Here is a 16,021-nt window from a genome sequence, read left to right as displayed (position 1 = left end):
GGTAACTTTACAGCATTGACAATTGCCAAACCTCTTGTTCCAATTTTTCCCCTCCTTCCCCCACCCCCTCCCCCAGATGGCAGGATGACCAGTAGATGTTAAATATATTAAAATATAAATTAGATACACAATAAGTATACATGACCAAACCGTTATTTTGCTGTACAAAAAGAATCGGACTCTGAAATATTGTACAACTAGCTTGTGAAGGAAATCAAAAATGCAGGTGGGCAAAAATATAGGGATTGGGAATTCAATGTAATGGTTTTTAGTCATCTCCTAGAATTCTTTCACTGGACGTAGCTGGTTCAGTTCATTACTGCTCCATTGGAACTGATTTGGTTGATCTCGTTGCTGAGGATGGCCAGGTCCATCAGAATTGATCATCATATAGTATTGTTGTTGAAGTATATAATGATCTCCTGGCCCTGCTTGTTTCACTCAGCATCAGTTCGTGTAAGTCTCTCCAGGCCTTTCTGAAATCATCTTGTTGGTCATTTCTTACAGAATAATAATATTCCATAATATTCATATACCACAATTTATTCAGCCATTCTCCAATTGATGGGCATCCACTCAGTTTCCAGTTTCTGGCCACTACAAAGAGACCTGCCACAAACATTCTTGCACATACAGGTCTCTCTCCCTTCTTTAAAAATCTCTTTGGGATATAAGCCCAGTAGTAACAAAGGGTATGCACAGTTTGATAACTTTTTGAGCATAGTTCCAAATTGCTCTCCAGAATGGCTGGATGTGTTCACAACTCTACCAACAATGTATTAGTGTCCCCTCCAAAATTCCGCATTATCTTTCCCTGTCATTCTAGCCAATCTGACAAGTGTGCAGTGGTATCTCAGAGTTGTCTTAATTATGCATTTCTCTGATTAATAATGACTTGGAGCATCTTTTCATATGGCTAGAAATAGTTTCAATTTCTTCATCTGAGAATTATCTGTTCATATCCTTTGACCATGATAAAGATTCTTCATGTAGGGGCACAGGGGGCACAGGATAGAGCAACACCCCTGAAGTCAGGAGTTCCAGAGTTCAAATCTGATTTCAGACACTTAACACTTCCTAGCTGTGTGACCCTGGGCAAGTCATTTAGCCCCAATTGCCTCAACAATAACAACAAAAAGATTCTTTTCATAAGTGTTCTTATGGTACTGTGGTTACACAAGTAGGCCTCATAAATAATTTCTATTATATAAGCATGAGGTCTGCAAAAAGGCTATGAATCTATATTCTTATGTAACTTATACAAACTATGAATTACTTATTCTTATACTTACTATTGGATGATTGACTAAATAATATTACTACATGAATAATTAACAACAATCATTGCTCCCCATAATATCATAGCAGACTGATTCATACTGATTAGAGTTTGAGTAGTGTTCCCAATAAATCAATTTCTCAAGACTCAGTAGAGAGATTAGAGTTGTATACATTGATTTGAGAATTATCAGTATAGAGAAGATAATTACAACCATGGAAACTGATGAGAGTAACAAATGAAAGGGAGAGAGTAGAATAGGAATAAGGAATAGAGGGAGAAAGAGGAGACCTAGGACAAAGAATAGTAGGACACCTGCAGTGCATTAGTGGAGAGGTATGAACCAACTGAAAACCAAAAAAAAAAACAAAACCAAAAAAAAAAAAAAAACTGAGGAGTGGTAAATATGTAGGAGAAATACTAGAGTCATGTAAATATAGAAAAGAATCAAGAAGAACATGACTGACAGTGTAAAAGCCTGAAGAGAAGGCTGAGAATTGAGAAAAACCTACTTGACTTGGTAATTAAGAAATTGTTAGTTACTTTGAAGAGTTCAATTTTACCATAAATGGCATGATGACATTTATGATAATGATAAAATCTGAAGCCAGATTGTAAAGAGTTAGGAAGAGAGTAGAAAGAAAGGAGGTGGAGGAAGCTTCTGAAATTTAACCTCAAACAAAAGGAGAGATATATTTTAATCAGCAAGGATGAATGGATCAGATTCTTGTTTTGAAATTGTAGAAAAAATAGAGCCTGACAATGGGCAGTAAAGAAGCAGCCATAGACAGGAAGAAATTTAAAATAAGAGAGAGATAATACAGGAGCCAATCTGTAAAAAAGATGGAATGGAATTGTATCACTTGTGTATGTAGAGGGAATTGCTTTGATCAATAGAAGGGTCCATCATGTGAGACTGAGGTGAAGGAAGATATGAAAGAAGGCACCAGAGATGCCTGAAATGAGGAGGGAAGAAAATTCACTCAGCAAATGGCCTCAACTTTTCCAGTAAAATATGAGGCAAGGTTCTCAGCTAGTGTGAGAAAAGGGGATAAAAGTGTTTGAAAGTGGGATAGTGAGTTAATTATGGAGATATAAAAAGATTGTCTTGCAGCAGTGAGGTCCCATTTGAAGAGATGTAACATAAAATCATAGCAACTTTAGAGATTTTCTCCAGTTTCATTCAGTAGCACATGTGTAGGAGTATAGGTGGTAAATTCAAGGTTGAGACTTGGGAAATATTGATATAAGAATGTTGATGCATCAAACATTGGAGAAAAGAGGATAGTGTAAAGTTGAACTTGTTCACTGACGAGTCAAGATGAGGAAAGGAGAATGTTGCTAGTTCATGGGTGAAAATATAGGAGAGAAGTGAGGGGTCAAGATATTGGAGGTTTACCACATGGACAAAATTAGGATTTGGATTTAGAAAGAGAGGTGGAATGACAATGGATATATCAGTTAAGAGAATTTCAGTGGTCATAAATAAGTGAAACATTTGTTCATGACATAGTTCTAGGACATAACCAACTTTGTGTGTGGCTGAGATATAGTAGAAGAGATCATGGAAAATGAGTAAATTGAGGAATTGTGATAAAGGTATTTGAGGGAGTATCAATCTATATGTTGACTAATATGAGGGCAAGGGTTGGATGGTAGAGAAAAACTATAAACCAGGCAAGCCTTGAATTCATTGAAGAAAGAATGGAGTGTCTGGAGGTCCTAAGGTAACAGCTACCAAATGTAGATTGAATGAAGAAAGCTTACAGGCTAAAGAAAGTAGAAATAAAAAACTGGAAGTGCCAATATGAAGCAAGGAATATTGCAATCTTCCATCTCAACTAATGAGGGGAGTGCAAGGAGACTATGTTAACAGGAGGGAGGCAGGTCTCAAGGACATCCAGAAGATTTGGTGGGAAAGGAAAAGATTTCAGCTGAAAGCAGTTAGTGAAGCAGGCATTCCAGAGAGCACAGAGGAAACAGTGGAACATTGAAAGGGGTTTATCGAGAGGAATGGAAATAAAGGATTAGGGAATGAAGTTTGAATGATGGCCAGTAAGGGTTCATCTAATCACTGGGATGAAGCAGGGAATTGTCCTACAATTCCCTTTTTTTTGTCCTGACTCAGTTTCTCTAATTTTCCTGATTCGGTTCCCAGAATTGTTCTGCTCCATACTGCAACACCACTCCTTCCTCCTAATCATCAGGATTTTTGATAAGGAGAAAGATCTTCTAACTTAGGCAGCATGACCCCAGACCCTCCCTATTTATCAAAATGTCAGGTGCCTCTCCCCATCCTGTCAGAACTGGATGGCACCCTCTCAGTGACCTTGCCTCGATCAACCCCTGTCGGTGAGCCACGTGTATATAGACTTCATGGGAAGCACACATTAGCTGCTGGATGCTTTGGACATCAGCCCTGACGGCAGCATGCTCCCAGCACAATCTCTCCCTTTCAAATAAAATATTAAAAACTCTCTAATCTCTTTATTGCCTCAGTTTCTCCGGCATTACAGTATGACTGGGGGAATTCGTTAAGTATTGTACTTGTTTTTTGCTTAACCAAGAGTATGGCAGAGTGCTCCATTAAATCCTACTTTGATGGGGCAACAAAAGAAAAGGTAGATTTTGGAAGGCTATACCATAGAAAGCCTGCCAGATCATTTCAGTCTTACATTCAGCTTAGCTGTGACCAAAAACTGCCTCATCATATCAGCTACAGAATGCTGAATTTTTCCTGCCAAAATAATTCTATAAGACTATGTGTATCTACAAAGTTGAAAAGAGGATGCAATATTTTTTGTTAATAGAAGTACCTACTTGAATGACATAATGGATACTTTCAGTAGTGAAGTCATTAGGGTTTTTACTTGAATATTCCAATTAGGGGATTCTGAAGGAGAGCCGAAGCCAAACGCAAATTTCTTTGAATTCTTTGTGGAGCTGTTAGTTAAGCAGAACATTAGTCAGGTGGTAGTTTTCTGTGGTTCGCAGATCTCTCAAATTTCAGAGTCTTTCCAGAACGGGCTTGAAACTAGCTAAGGAAATTTTTCTTCTCTAACTAGGATTTGCGACGGATCACTTGCTTTTCAGCCCTGGAGATGGAGAAGAAAGCATGGGGACACTATTCAAAGGGACAAACCATTTCTTTCCCTCCCCACCCCCCCTACTAATTTTCTGGATTTTTGGGGCGTGGCACCACCATGGGCGTGACATAGCCTATGGCACAGGAAATTTACGTAGGGCAAGACTGGGAAACTGGATCTAGTGAGAGAGAACTTTGTTCCTAAATGCAGTCTTATCCTGGGAATTTTCTGTGGCTTTTTCTCACAGATAAGCTCTCTCCTCTCTCCCTCCCCCACACACTTTGGAAGAACAAATATGGGTATAAGCAGGAGTTGGCGAATCTTTAACGCTCACAGCGAAAAGCTAGAGGAGCTTCTTTAACCACCCACCCTAGAGCGAAGACCTCCACGCCCCTCCCCTCAAGATCCAGCTGCCGAAAGCCCGGATGTTGGACTCCCTCCCTGTACTGGGTCCTTCATTTCCATAAAAGGGCAGTGGCTCCTCTGACTGTGATTGCGGCTGCAGGCAGCTTACCCGCTTTCCCAATCCCCCCCCCCTTCCTTTCCCTCCTGTCTCTCGTTCCTCCCACCTCCCCTAGAACTAACTCCTAAAGCTCCCAATCAAACGTCTCCACCCTCCCCCTACGCCCTTAAACCAGCTGACTCCTTCCCTCGGTCGGTCAGTTGGGGGGTTGGGGGACGACGCCGGACAGCGTTTAGTCCGTGTCCAGCGCGCAAGGCGCTTCTCTGGGCTCTTTGGGGGGAGAAAGGGCCCGGCCACAAGCAGACCTCCGGAGGGAGGAGAGGAGGTGGGAGGAGAGAGGTGGGGCTGCGCCGCTGAAGTTGGCTGGGAGGAGAGGAGCGGGACTCCCAGACTCCATTAGCTGCCTCCTCGGCCCGGAGATACCTCCGCGAGCCGTCTGGGATCGCGGGCAGGGGACGCCCGCAGCAGCCCCCCGGACGCGCAGCGGAGCGGACCGCTCCCGACGCCCGTTGGCCGAGCGCCGGCTGAGAGCTGGCCGATACACACACAGGGTGAGGAGACGCGTTGTAGGCTTTTTCGTTGGGAGTTTTATGTCGTTGCGACTGTGTGGCCGGGCAGGTGGGGGGGGGGCGCAGCGAAGGCGGATTTTTCGGCCTCGGGCGGTGCTGCTGCGGCCCTGGGCACTGGGGCTGGGGCTGCGGCGGGAGCCGGAGTGGAGGCGGCGGGGCAAACAGGTGAACACAACGGTCCGGGCTCTAGCTGGAGGCGGAGCGGGTCCCGCGGCTTCCAATGAGACTTGGGGAGTCCTGCCCGATGGGGCTTCTGTCAGTGGGAGAAACGGGCGGGGCTGGGCCCTGCTCCCTGCTTCCCCGAGCGAAGGCGCACTCCCGCGGGGGTGGGTGAGAAAGGAGCGCCGTCTTCCCGAGGGCTGGCCAGAGTAAGAGGACTATGGTTTTGGGGGGAAGGGTGCACCAGGACTGGCAACCCCTGGGCTCTTGCTCCCTGACCCATTTCTTCCCATAGTTCCGGAGACAGCCCTTTACAGCGGAGAGGATAGCGTGCTTTCTTCGGTATTTAATGCGATTTTCCTTTTGCTATTGCCTTCCCCTTCCAGTTTTCCTCCGCCTTGCCTTTTTAGGGCTCCTCTTCTGGATTTCTCCTCTTTTGGAGAGTAACTCTTACGAGTGCCATTTCCTTTTCACTCACAGGAAGGAGCTATGGCTCTGGACGGGATAAGGATGCCAGATGGCTGCTACGCGGATGGGACGTGGGAACTGAGTGTCCATGTGACGGATCTGAACCGTGATGTTACCCTGAGAGTTACAGGGGAGGTGCATATCGGGGGGGTGATGCTCAAGTTGGTGGAGAAACTTGGTAAGTTACGGCTGTGCAAACGGCAGAAGTCATTGTGTCTGTCCGCGTTCCAAGCGTGTGTCTTTGAAAGGTTGGAGAAGCCGGAATGCCCCTTTTGTGTGTGTTTATGGCGGGGAAGGTCAGAGAAGGACAGCTTTATTGGCCCTCTCTGAAATGTGTTCTGAGGGCTGTATATCTTATTTGTATATTATTATTATATCGCATCTCTTATTTGTATATTATGCAAATAGGTTAATTTAGGCTTTATTTGTGAATGCAGTGTTCTTTGTTTTCCTCATCCCATGTGGCATAAAATCAATGTTCTTTGTATTTAAATTACTTCTCTTAACTAATTAGTATTAGCACTATGAAATCTAAGTGGAATAACTGATTCTAGGTCTCTTATTTGTTTGTTTGAGACTTTTCCTTAATGTTAAAAGAAAAACTCAAAAAAGTGTTTACTGTTTACTACAAAACTGTTATTTTGTACAAAACAGTGCTGTTTACTACAAAACTACAAAAAAGTGTTTACTAAAAATACAAAAAGGATTTGTATTTTTTCTTAATTCTTCCGTTTTCATGTATCAGAATATTGATGTAGTTTGACTTAATGTGTTTCATTTCAGTTCCAAAATGGGAAACTTATGATAGCAGGATGAGGTGATTTTAGGCAATGATTTAAGGCAGTGATTTAGTGTATTTAAAATATTTTATCTATCTGTTTTTAGAAGCGGTGGAGAAGTGTTTCACCAATATAGTAACAATAGGTGCTTTCAGTAAGCTGCTGATCTCTCTGAATTTTTACTAGAATAACAAATTTAGAATCGGATGAGAACTTAGATATCCAGTTTTAACCTCAATTTATGGATGGATAATCTGAGGTTCATAGATATTAAGTATTTCTTGTTTCAACATCAAATTTACTTTATGGATGGATAATCTGAGGTTCATAGATATTAAGTATTTCTTGTTTCAACATCAAATTTACTGCAACAGATAAACTTTGCCAGTTATCCATGTAAGGGTTTGCCATCATATCAAAGACTCTTTTTTGATACTTAGCATTTATTTTTATATATAGCAATTTAGCTATATTATATATATAATAATAAATTAACAATTTATTATTATATATAGGGCAATCTCCTCGTTTTGTTTCCAAAGTATAACAACAATAGTAGCAGTTCATATGTCCCTAGTATTTTTTGGTTGATAATGTATTTTTCTCCCACTAGCACTGGAAAGTAAATGGTAAGTCAGATATTTAAAACTTGGGACACATTTCTCTACAGAAACATATTTCTGAACGTATTTTTATTTCTTCAGAAATTAATGCATAATACCTTTGAAGTAGAATACTACAAATAATATTTCACTTAACCATAATTTATAATATTGTTTACATAAGAAATTATTGCATTCTGATGAACATAATAGTGGGTACTTAATATTTATTTGCATATTTACATATTGAAGATGTATATATAACACATTAAATAAGATTTTAAGTTATAGGTCAAGCAGAGTTCCTTAAACTAATATTAAATTAATATGGAAAAACAGAGTGGTTTGTGGAAGATAGTTAAATAAATGATTATTTAATTTGATCCTACAAACATTTATGAAGTGACTGTTGTGCACAGAAATTTTTTCTGGGCATTAGAGAATTGCTAAGTATCAACAACAATGCAGGCGCAAACTAGCTTGACAGAGCTAAAGGGACTTTGGAAAGACCACACTACGTAACATCTAGGAATCTTTTGGTTTTGCAACAATTGTCTGAGGCCGTTTTAAGTTTGAAAATTTATCTGAAACACAATGTTGAGTAAGTTACGATTTAAGGAATTTTGTTTTATGTTCTTCCCCTCTATGTATGTATATGCTATAATATATTTTGCAAATTGTGATAGAATAACTAGTGATGTTATTCTGTTAAATGTTTCAAACATTTAAGAGTATCATAACAAGTAAGTTGTATGTATGAAGGTTGAAAATTAGAAATTGTTGGGTCTACTGAATGGAGTCTACTGAATTAAAACCTGACTAATTCTTAATGCTGTATAGGGTATGTTTTAAATTATATTTCAGGAATATTAATTTAATTCAACAACCATTAGGTGCCTTATCAAAACACTGTATCCTTGAGCATTTAAAGATGACATAAAACAGTTTTCCGCTTGTAATATAGGAGGAAAGATGACTCATGAGCAAAAGTAAATACAATACAATTAACATAATTGATAGAAATCTAAATAAAATGCTTAAAAGTTTTGAGGAAGGAGAAAATAGTTATAGCTGGTAACATCAGGGTAAGCTTCATGGAATAAAAAGATGAGGGGCTAAAAACCTAGTTATAACATTGTTTCTATAGAGAAATGTGTTCCAAGTTCCAAATAGATGACTTACCATTTATTTTCTAGTGTTAGTAGGAGAAAAGTACATTGTAAACCAAATAGTATTCAGGATATATGAACTGCTACTATTGCTGTTAGATTTTAGAAACAAGATCTTTTCTTTGTAAGATAGGAGATTGCCCTATAGAGTATATTATATTCAGAAGAGATATGCCCTTTAAAAGCATTAGTCAAAGATGGGGACAGTAGTCTGTTCCGCAAATAAGGCACTAGTTAAATGAAGGCATAGATGAGAGAGAGGACAAGATCAAAACTGGGAAAGATGAGAAGTGTCAAAAGAAGCTTTTTACAAAGTGGACTCATTTGGTTTTTTGTTTAATTTTTTTTTAAATTTATAATAGCTTTTTATTTTTCAAAATACATTCAAAGATAGTTTTCAATATTCACCCTTGCAAAACCTTGTATTTCAAATTTTCCTCCCTCCCTACTTCACCCCTCTCCTAGACAGCAAGCAAACATGTGCAATTCTTCTGAACATATTTCCACATTTATGCTGCACGAGAAAAATCAGATAAAAAAGAAAAAAAGCAAAGAACAAAAATGAAAATACTATGTTGTGATCCACATTCAGTTCCTGTAGTCCTCTTTGGATGCAGATGGCTCTCTTCATCACAAGTCTATTGCAATTGGGCTGAATTACCTCATTGATAAAAAGAGCTATGTCCATTACAACTGATCATCATATGATCTTGTTGCCGTGTACAGTGTTCTCTTGGTTCTAATCACTTCACTTAATATCAGTTCATGTAAGTCTCTTCAAGCCTTTCTGAAATCATCCTGTTGATTGTATCTTATAGAACAATAGTATTTCTTCACATTAACATACCATAATTTATTCAATCATTCCCCAATTGATAGACATCCACTCAGTTTCCAGTTCCTTGCCACTACATAAAGGGCTGCCACAAACATTTTTGCACATATGGGAAAGTCCCTTTTTTATGATTTCTTTGGAATATAAGCCCAGTGGAGACATTGCTGGATCAAAAGGTAGCCCTTTGGGCATAGCTCCAAATTGCTCTCCAGAATGTTTGGATCAATTTACAGTTCAAAGTGGACTCATTTGTAATGATAATGCTTTTAAGTGGGCTCCAAGAATAAGTGTTAGAACAAATATGCAATGTCACTATTTAGAAACATGATTTTATTAAAATGATTCTGTTAAAAAAATTCACCTAACATTTTCTTACATCTAACATCTAGTGTATGTCTTAACCTAAAATCGATGTTTCTTAATTGGTCTGGTTAAAATATTGGTGATTATGATTGTAACTATAAATGGAGATCTAGTGACACAGAAAAGACTCCAAGATGGCGTTCCTGAAGCTAAGATGGTGCTTTGTTATGAGCAAAGCAGAATTTTAGTAGCTCAAAAGAAATATGAGATGTCCAAACTTAGAGATATTTTCACTTCAGATATTCATAAAAACTATTTGAATCTGATCTGTGCTATAACCTTCTTGTTGATCTCCCTTCTCTAAGTCTCTTCCTTACTGTAATCTACCCCACTTCCACTCAACTGCCAAAGAGATTGTCTTAAATCTCAGGTTTGCTATTCCCTTCTGTGAGAGAATAAACCAGCCTATACTAGCCCCTTATCTCGGCTCTAGAGATCAATCAGCTTGCCTCTCATGGCAGAGTGAAAGACCTGAGTCTGTAATGTAACCTTGGGTAGCTCTGGTAATTTCTCAGGGATGAGCACACTCTAAGCAAACCTTGAATAGTACTGTGGAGGCAGTACTCTCAAAACTGCTTTGCCTGGGAACTGAGTGGGCACCTGTGGACCAGGCTTTTCCTTTTACCCTGACATTCAAAGAAGAAAGTCAAATATAGTAACTGATGAATTCAAGGGTAGAAAGCTAGTGAGTTTTAGATTTGGGTCATTCCTACTGTGGCAGATAAATATTATTGGTTAAGTTATACCAGAGAGGCAGTGAAGGGAAAAGCAGAATAGTTAGATGCCACTAGCAGAATGGATAGAAAAGTAGAATGATTTTAGAAAGGCAGGCAGAGGAGGACACTCCTAATATAGCTCTGTTGAAAGAATTAGCAGAGAAGTTGGGGATTAATTATCCATCCTGTGTAAGCAGATTTGTGCAGAGGTTAATAAACTTTTATGAAGTAGGATGTAAAATGTATTAGCCAGATTTGAGGAGTTAGAAAAGGATGTGGAAACCAAATTACTTTTAAAAAAAGAGGGAAATTGTGAGAAATGGATGGGCATTTATTTGGTTTCCTTAGTTAGAAAATTAAATTGGAGAAGTGAAACAAATTAGAAAATTGAAACTCAAAAGAATATAAAAAAATAATTAAGGGTGAAGGTTATCCTCCCCCAAAAGAATGTAAGCTCCTTGGGGGCAGGGACTTGCTATGTAATAAAGGGTAGAGATTCTGTATCCCCAATTAATGGGGGAATCAGGGGAGGGACTTGTGGTTCAGGATAGGAAATAAAATACTGCCTTTGGAATTTCAAAAGTGTATCTACCAAACTAGGCATCCATTCTTATAAGAATGTAAAATAGAATAAACTTCAATGGCTCCCTATTATATCTAGGATAAAATATAAAATGATCTAGTTGATATTTAGAGTTAGTCACAGCACAGCTCTTTCCAACTTTCCAGAGATCTGACACTTTATTCCCTTGTACATATTCTGTGAACCACCCACGTTGGCTTAATTCTTCAAACATGACACATCATCTTCCAAATCTGCCCCTAGTTTCAAATGCTCATTTTCTTTACCCTAACCCTAAATGCACTTCCTGGTTTTCCTGGCCTCCTTTAAGATTCATCTTAACTCCTATCTTAATTTACTTTTACCTTCTGCTAGTGCTTTCCTTCTGAGATTACCTTACGTTTATACTGACTATATCTTTTATGTGCAGAGTTATTTGCATGTTACCTCTCCCATTAGAATATGAGGTTCTTAGAGACAGGAGATATATATATATATATATATATATTTTGATATGAGTAGTTGACAGGTGATGCTGTAGAAGTAGAGTTGACAGTATTTGAAACATGATTGGATGAGAGTGGAAAGAGTTTAAAAAAAAAAACTCCTAAGTTGTGAACATAGAAGACCATTTACATGAAATTAGGTTAGAAGAAAGAGACATTATGATTTCTAAAGAGTCAGAAAGAAGAGGACTACTAAAGGAAACAGAAGGAACAACTAAAGATTTAGGACAACTAGGAGATGTTATATCTCAGAAGCTTAAGGAAGAACATTCAAGTAATCTCTTTGGGACAGAGTTGCAAGGAAGTCAAGGAAGATAACGACAAAAGAAATGTTTTTAGACATGTTAATTAAGAGGTCAGTTGTTCTAGAGCTATAACTATAATCCTACTTTAGACATATCTGTGATGACCGCGCTAGCACCCAGGATACCTCAGAATCAGCCGGAGTCAGGATAAGCAAAAGTCCTCAGTCTTTATTCTTGGTCCTTAGATGTAGGATTGAACAGGATGGAAGCAGAATCTCCGGGACTGCCTTCTCTGTTGTCTACTGCCCAACTGGCTAGTCTTACTCCACCTCTTAGTCCCTCCTACAATCCTCTGTATACACCAATCATTGAGCCAGCATGGATAGTGGAAAGAACCATTTTCCAAGCATATGCCCATAGAGTATTGTCTAATCAGTAGTTAGCCTCAAGTGCTGGGCAGTCCTGACCTCAGTGCATCTACTCAATAGTCTCAGCCATCTACACATATCCAATGGAATTCAATGTTTTTTTTAAAGGCATCAATTTTTTTTTTTTAAATTTTAATAGCCTTTTCTTTACAGGTTATATGTATGGGTAACTATAGCACTGACAATTGCCAAACCTCTTGTTCCAATTTTTCCCCTCCTTCCCCTCCCCCCCTCCCCCAGATGGCAGGATGACCAGTAGATGTTAAATATATTAAAATAAAAATTAGATACACAATAAGTATATATGACCAAACCGCTATTTTGCTGTTCAAAAAGAATCAGACTCTGAAATATTGTACAATTAGCCTGTGAAGGAAATCAAAAATGCAGGTGGGCAAAAATATAGGGATTGGGAATTCAATGTAATGGTTTTTAGTCATCACCCAGAGTTCTTTCTCTGGGCGTAGCTGGTTCAGTTCATTACTGCTCCATTGGAACTGATTTGGTTCATCTCATTGCTGAGGATGGCCAGGTCCATCAGAATTAGTCATCATATAGTATTGTTGTTGAAGTATATAATGATCTCCTGGCCCTAAGGCATCAATTTTTAAATTTTATTATCATTATTGTTATTTTTAGTGAGGTAGTTGGAGTTATATTATTTGCCAAGGGTCATACAGCTAGTTAAGTGTCAAGTGTCTGAAGCTGGATTTGAACTTGGGTCTTCTTGACCTAGTTGGAGATTGTTTTTATTAGAAATGAGAAATGAGATTCCCAAAAATAAATTGTAGTTGTATTGTCTTTCTGAGAAGGGGAAGAAAATTCTTTCATATAGTTATGTAGAACATGATAAACATCAGCATGAATGTGAAACTGCAGATCTATTACCTACAGCTATTTTTTGTAGTACATAATAAAATTAAACATTTTATTTTTCCCTTTTTTATTTAATATTTTTTTCCAATTACATATAAAAGCAGGTTTAAACATTCTTTTTAAAAAGTTTGAGCTCCAAATTCCCTCCTTTCCCTCTCCCCTCTTTGAGAAAGCAATTTGATATATTATATATTTGCATTCATGCAAAACTTATTTCCATGTTAGTCATGTTGTTGGGGAGAGGTTCAGGAAACAAAGTCAAGAAAAATAAATGCGTTTTAAACAGTTTTTGGCACTGCAGACTCTATTAATTCTTTCTCTAGAGATGAATGGTGTTCCTCTTCAGAAATCCTTTGGGAATTGTCTTGGATCATTGGATTGCTGAAAATAACTAAGTCATTTCACAATTAATTATTGTTAAAATATTGCTGTGGATATTGTCTTGGTTCTGCTCATTTTTACTTTCATTTAGTTCATATAATCTTTTCAGGGTTTATTGAAACCATACCCCTTATCATTTTTAAATAATATAAAAATGTTCTATCATAGTTATATATCTTACCTTGTTCAACCATTTCCTAATTAATGGGCATCCCCTTAATTTCCAATTTTTTGCCACCACAGAAAGAGTTACTGTAAATATTTTTTACATATATATCCCTTTCCTTTTTGTTTTTTATCTCTTTGGGACATAGTCCTTGAATTGATTTTGCTGGGTCAGAGCCCCAAGGGCTTGCCAGGTGTGGCCTGCTGCTGATTTGCCAAGATGGACTGTGCTAGACTGCTCCACTCTTACCATAGTGTGACAAATCTCTTCTAATTATCTTCTAAGTTGTCTTAGGCTAGAAAATTTTTTCACTGCATGTATGGTTTTTGCTGCTGCTCTCAAATTTGTTTTGAGGCAAGATGTAAAATTGTTTAAGAGAGGAATTTGGGAGAGCTCAGAATAGTTCCTGCCTTTTCTCTGACATCTTGACTCTGCCCTAAAATAACTTAAGAGGCAATGTACTAAGAGGACCAACCAAGAAAATCTTGAGGAAGTTATAACTTTAGCTGGGACTTGAAAAAAGCCAGGAGCCAAGAAGTAGAAGGTGAAGACATGAAAAGAGTTCTGTGCAAGAGTGATAGTAAAAGTGCATGGAGTGAAGATATGGAGTATCTTGTTCTAGAAATAGCAAGAAATCCATTGTTTTTTACATTAAAAGATGGGGGAAGAGGGAGTGAGAGTTTAGAATATAATATTTCAGAGAGCAATGAAGCTAGTATTACAACCAAGAAAATCCTTGGGGAGGAGGAGGAGAGTATTTGATCTAAAGTAAAATGAAAGGTTTTTAAAAGTTCCTGATAAAAAGACTTGATGGATAGAAAATTTAACTTTCAAGTGCAAGACTCAAGAGAAACATAAGGCGGTAGTCAAGAAAAGGAAATCATAAGATACTTAAAAAGGTTGGCTTGTTTGTTTACATTCATTGGAAGATGATAATTGTAACTCAAGAACTTTCTCATTATTAGCATTTAGGAGTATATAAACAGATAGATAGAAGGCACAGGTATAAAAGTTGAATATGAAGGAATAATATCTGCTGCTTTATAATAAAATTTTAGATCTGATACAGTTAGACCAGCTTCCTTTGCTTTTTTTTTTTTTTTATTAATGAAGGAATAATATCTTTAAAAATAAAATAAAATCAAAGGGTGAGAGAGTATGTACTAGGAGAATGGGAAAGGGAGAGGTGGAGTGGTATATATGAAAAATGCTATCCATACGCAGAAAAAGAACTGATTGTGTCTGGAAATAAACTGAAGTATACTTTTTTTTTTCTTAAGGATTTTTGGGGAGAAGCAGGTAGGGGACAGAAATCTGTTTTCTTTTGCAATATGACTTCTATCGAAATATTGTCTACATGAACCTTTGTAGTGGGGAAGAGGAACAGGGAGAATCTGGAACCCAAAATGTTTTTTAAAATGTAAAAAAAACTGTTTAATGTATAATTGGGAAAAATAAAAATATGAAATTTTAAAAATCACACTTTCTTTTTGTGTGTTTGTGAGGCAATTAAGGTTAAGTGACTTGCCCAGGATCACAAGGCTAGTATTTGAGGGCTGATTTGAATTCAGGTTCTCTTGTCTCTGGAGCTCTTGTTCTGTAGCTGCCACTCCTCTGCCCCCATAATTTCAATAATATATCATCATAATCATGTACTGGAAGATGTTCAGATATTCTTCAATTGATGGGCATCTCTTCAGTTTCCAATTTTTTGGTACCACAAAAAGAGCTGCTATAAAGATTTTTGTATAAATAGATCATTTCCCCTTTTCTTTGATGTCTTTGGGGTATAGTTTTTCTGTTTTTTTATTTTTGTTTTGTTTTTGCTGGATCAAAGGATATGTACAATTTTAGAGTCATCTATCTATCTATATCTATATAGTCCTTTATAGTTACATACTGTTCTCCAGAATAATTGGACCAATTCATAATTCCACCAGTTACTGGGTTTTCCAAATCCCCTCCATCATTTGTTATTTTCCTTTTTTTCTGTCATGTTAGTCAATCTGATATGTATGAGATTCCTACTGCCTTTCTCAGAATTTTCTTGCTATTTACTAAGGAAGCTGGGAAAAAGATAGGGAAAAAAAAGCTTATCCCCGTCAGTTTCTTTTTCAAACTCATTTCCAATCTTCTTCAAACTCTTAAATCTTCTTATGCCTGTACTTCTTTTTATTCTAGAAACTCCAATCTTTGACAAAGTATCTAGAATTGACTTCTTTTTATGGAAAAAGAAAATCAGAGGAACAGTTGCTATTTTTCTTCTGAAATATTAATGGATAATGTCACTGCTCATTTTTTGTTCAAAAACTAAGTATTTTGGGGGCAGTGCTAAGGTGGCAAAGTAAAAGGAAACAGTACAGTGAATC

At 37.8% G+C, this 16,021-nt stretch overlaps 1 protein-coding gene across 4 annotated transcripts in view; it reads left to right on the top strand.

Moving 5' to 3' along the window:
* The first annotated feature begins 5,292 nt into the window (after positions 1-5,292).
* Positions 5,293-16,021, top strand: part of FERMT2 (fermitin family member 2) — a 95,655-nt gene continuing 84,926 nt past the window's right edge. For all 4 annotated transcript variants that reach the window (XM_012549293.3, XM_003756419.4, XM_031952841.1 and 1 more), the window contains exons 1-2: positions 5,293-5,379; positions 6,037-6,202. In XM_012549293.3, coding sequence (XP_012404747.1) covers positions 6,046-6,202 — 157 coding nt within the window. In that variant the 5' untranslated portion in view covers positions 5,293-5,379; positions 6,037-6,045. The remainder of the gene's footprint in view (positions 5,380-6,036; positions 6,203-16,021) is intronic.

The sequence above is a fragment of the Sarcophilus harrisii genome, chromosome 2 (genome assembly GCF_902635505.1).
Source record: "Sarcophilus harrisii chromosome 2, mSarHar1.11, whole genome shotgun sequence".
Taxonomy (NCBI): Eukaryota; Metazoa; Chordata; class Mammalia; order Dasyuromorphia; family Dasyuridae; genus Sarcophilus; species Sarcophilus harrisii.
Note: the sequence above shows the minus strand (reverse complement) of the source record. Positions and strands in the feature narration are given on the sequence as shown.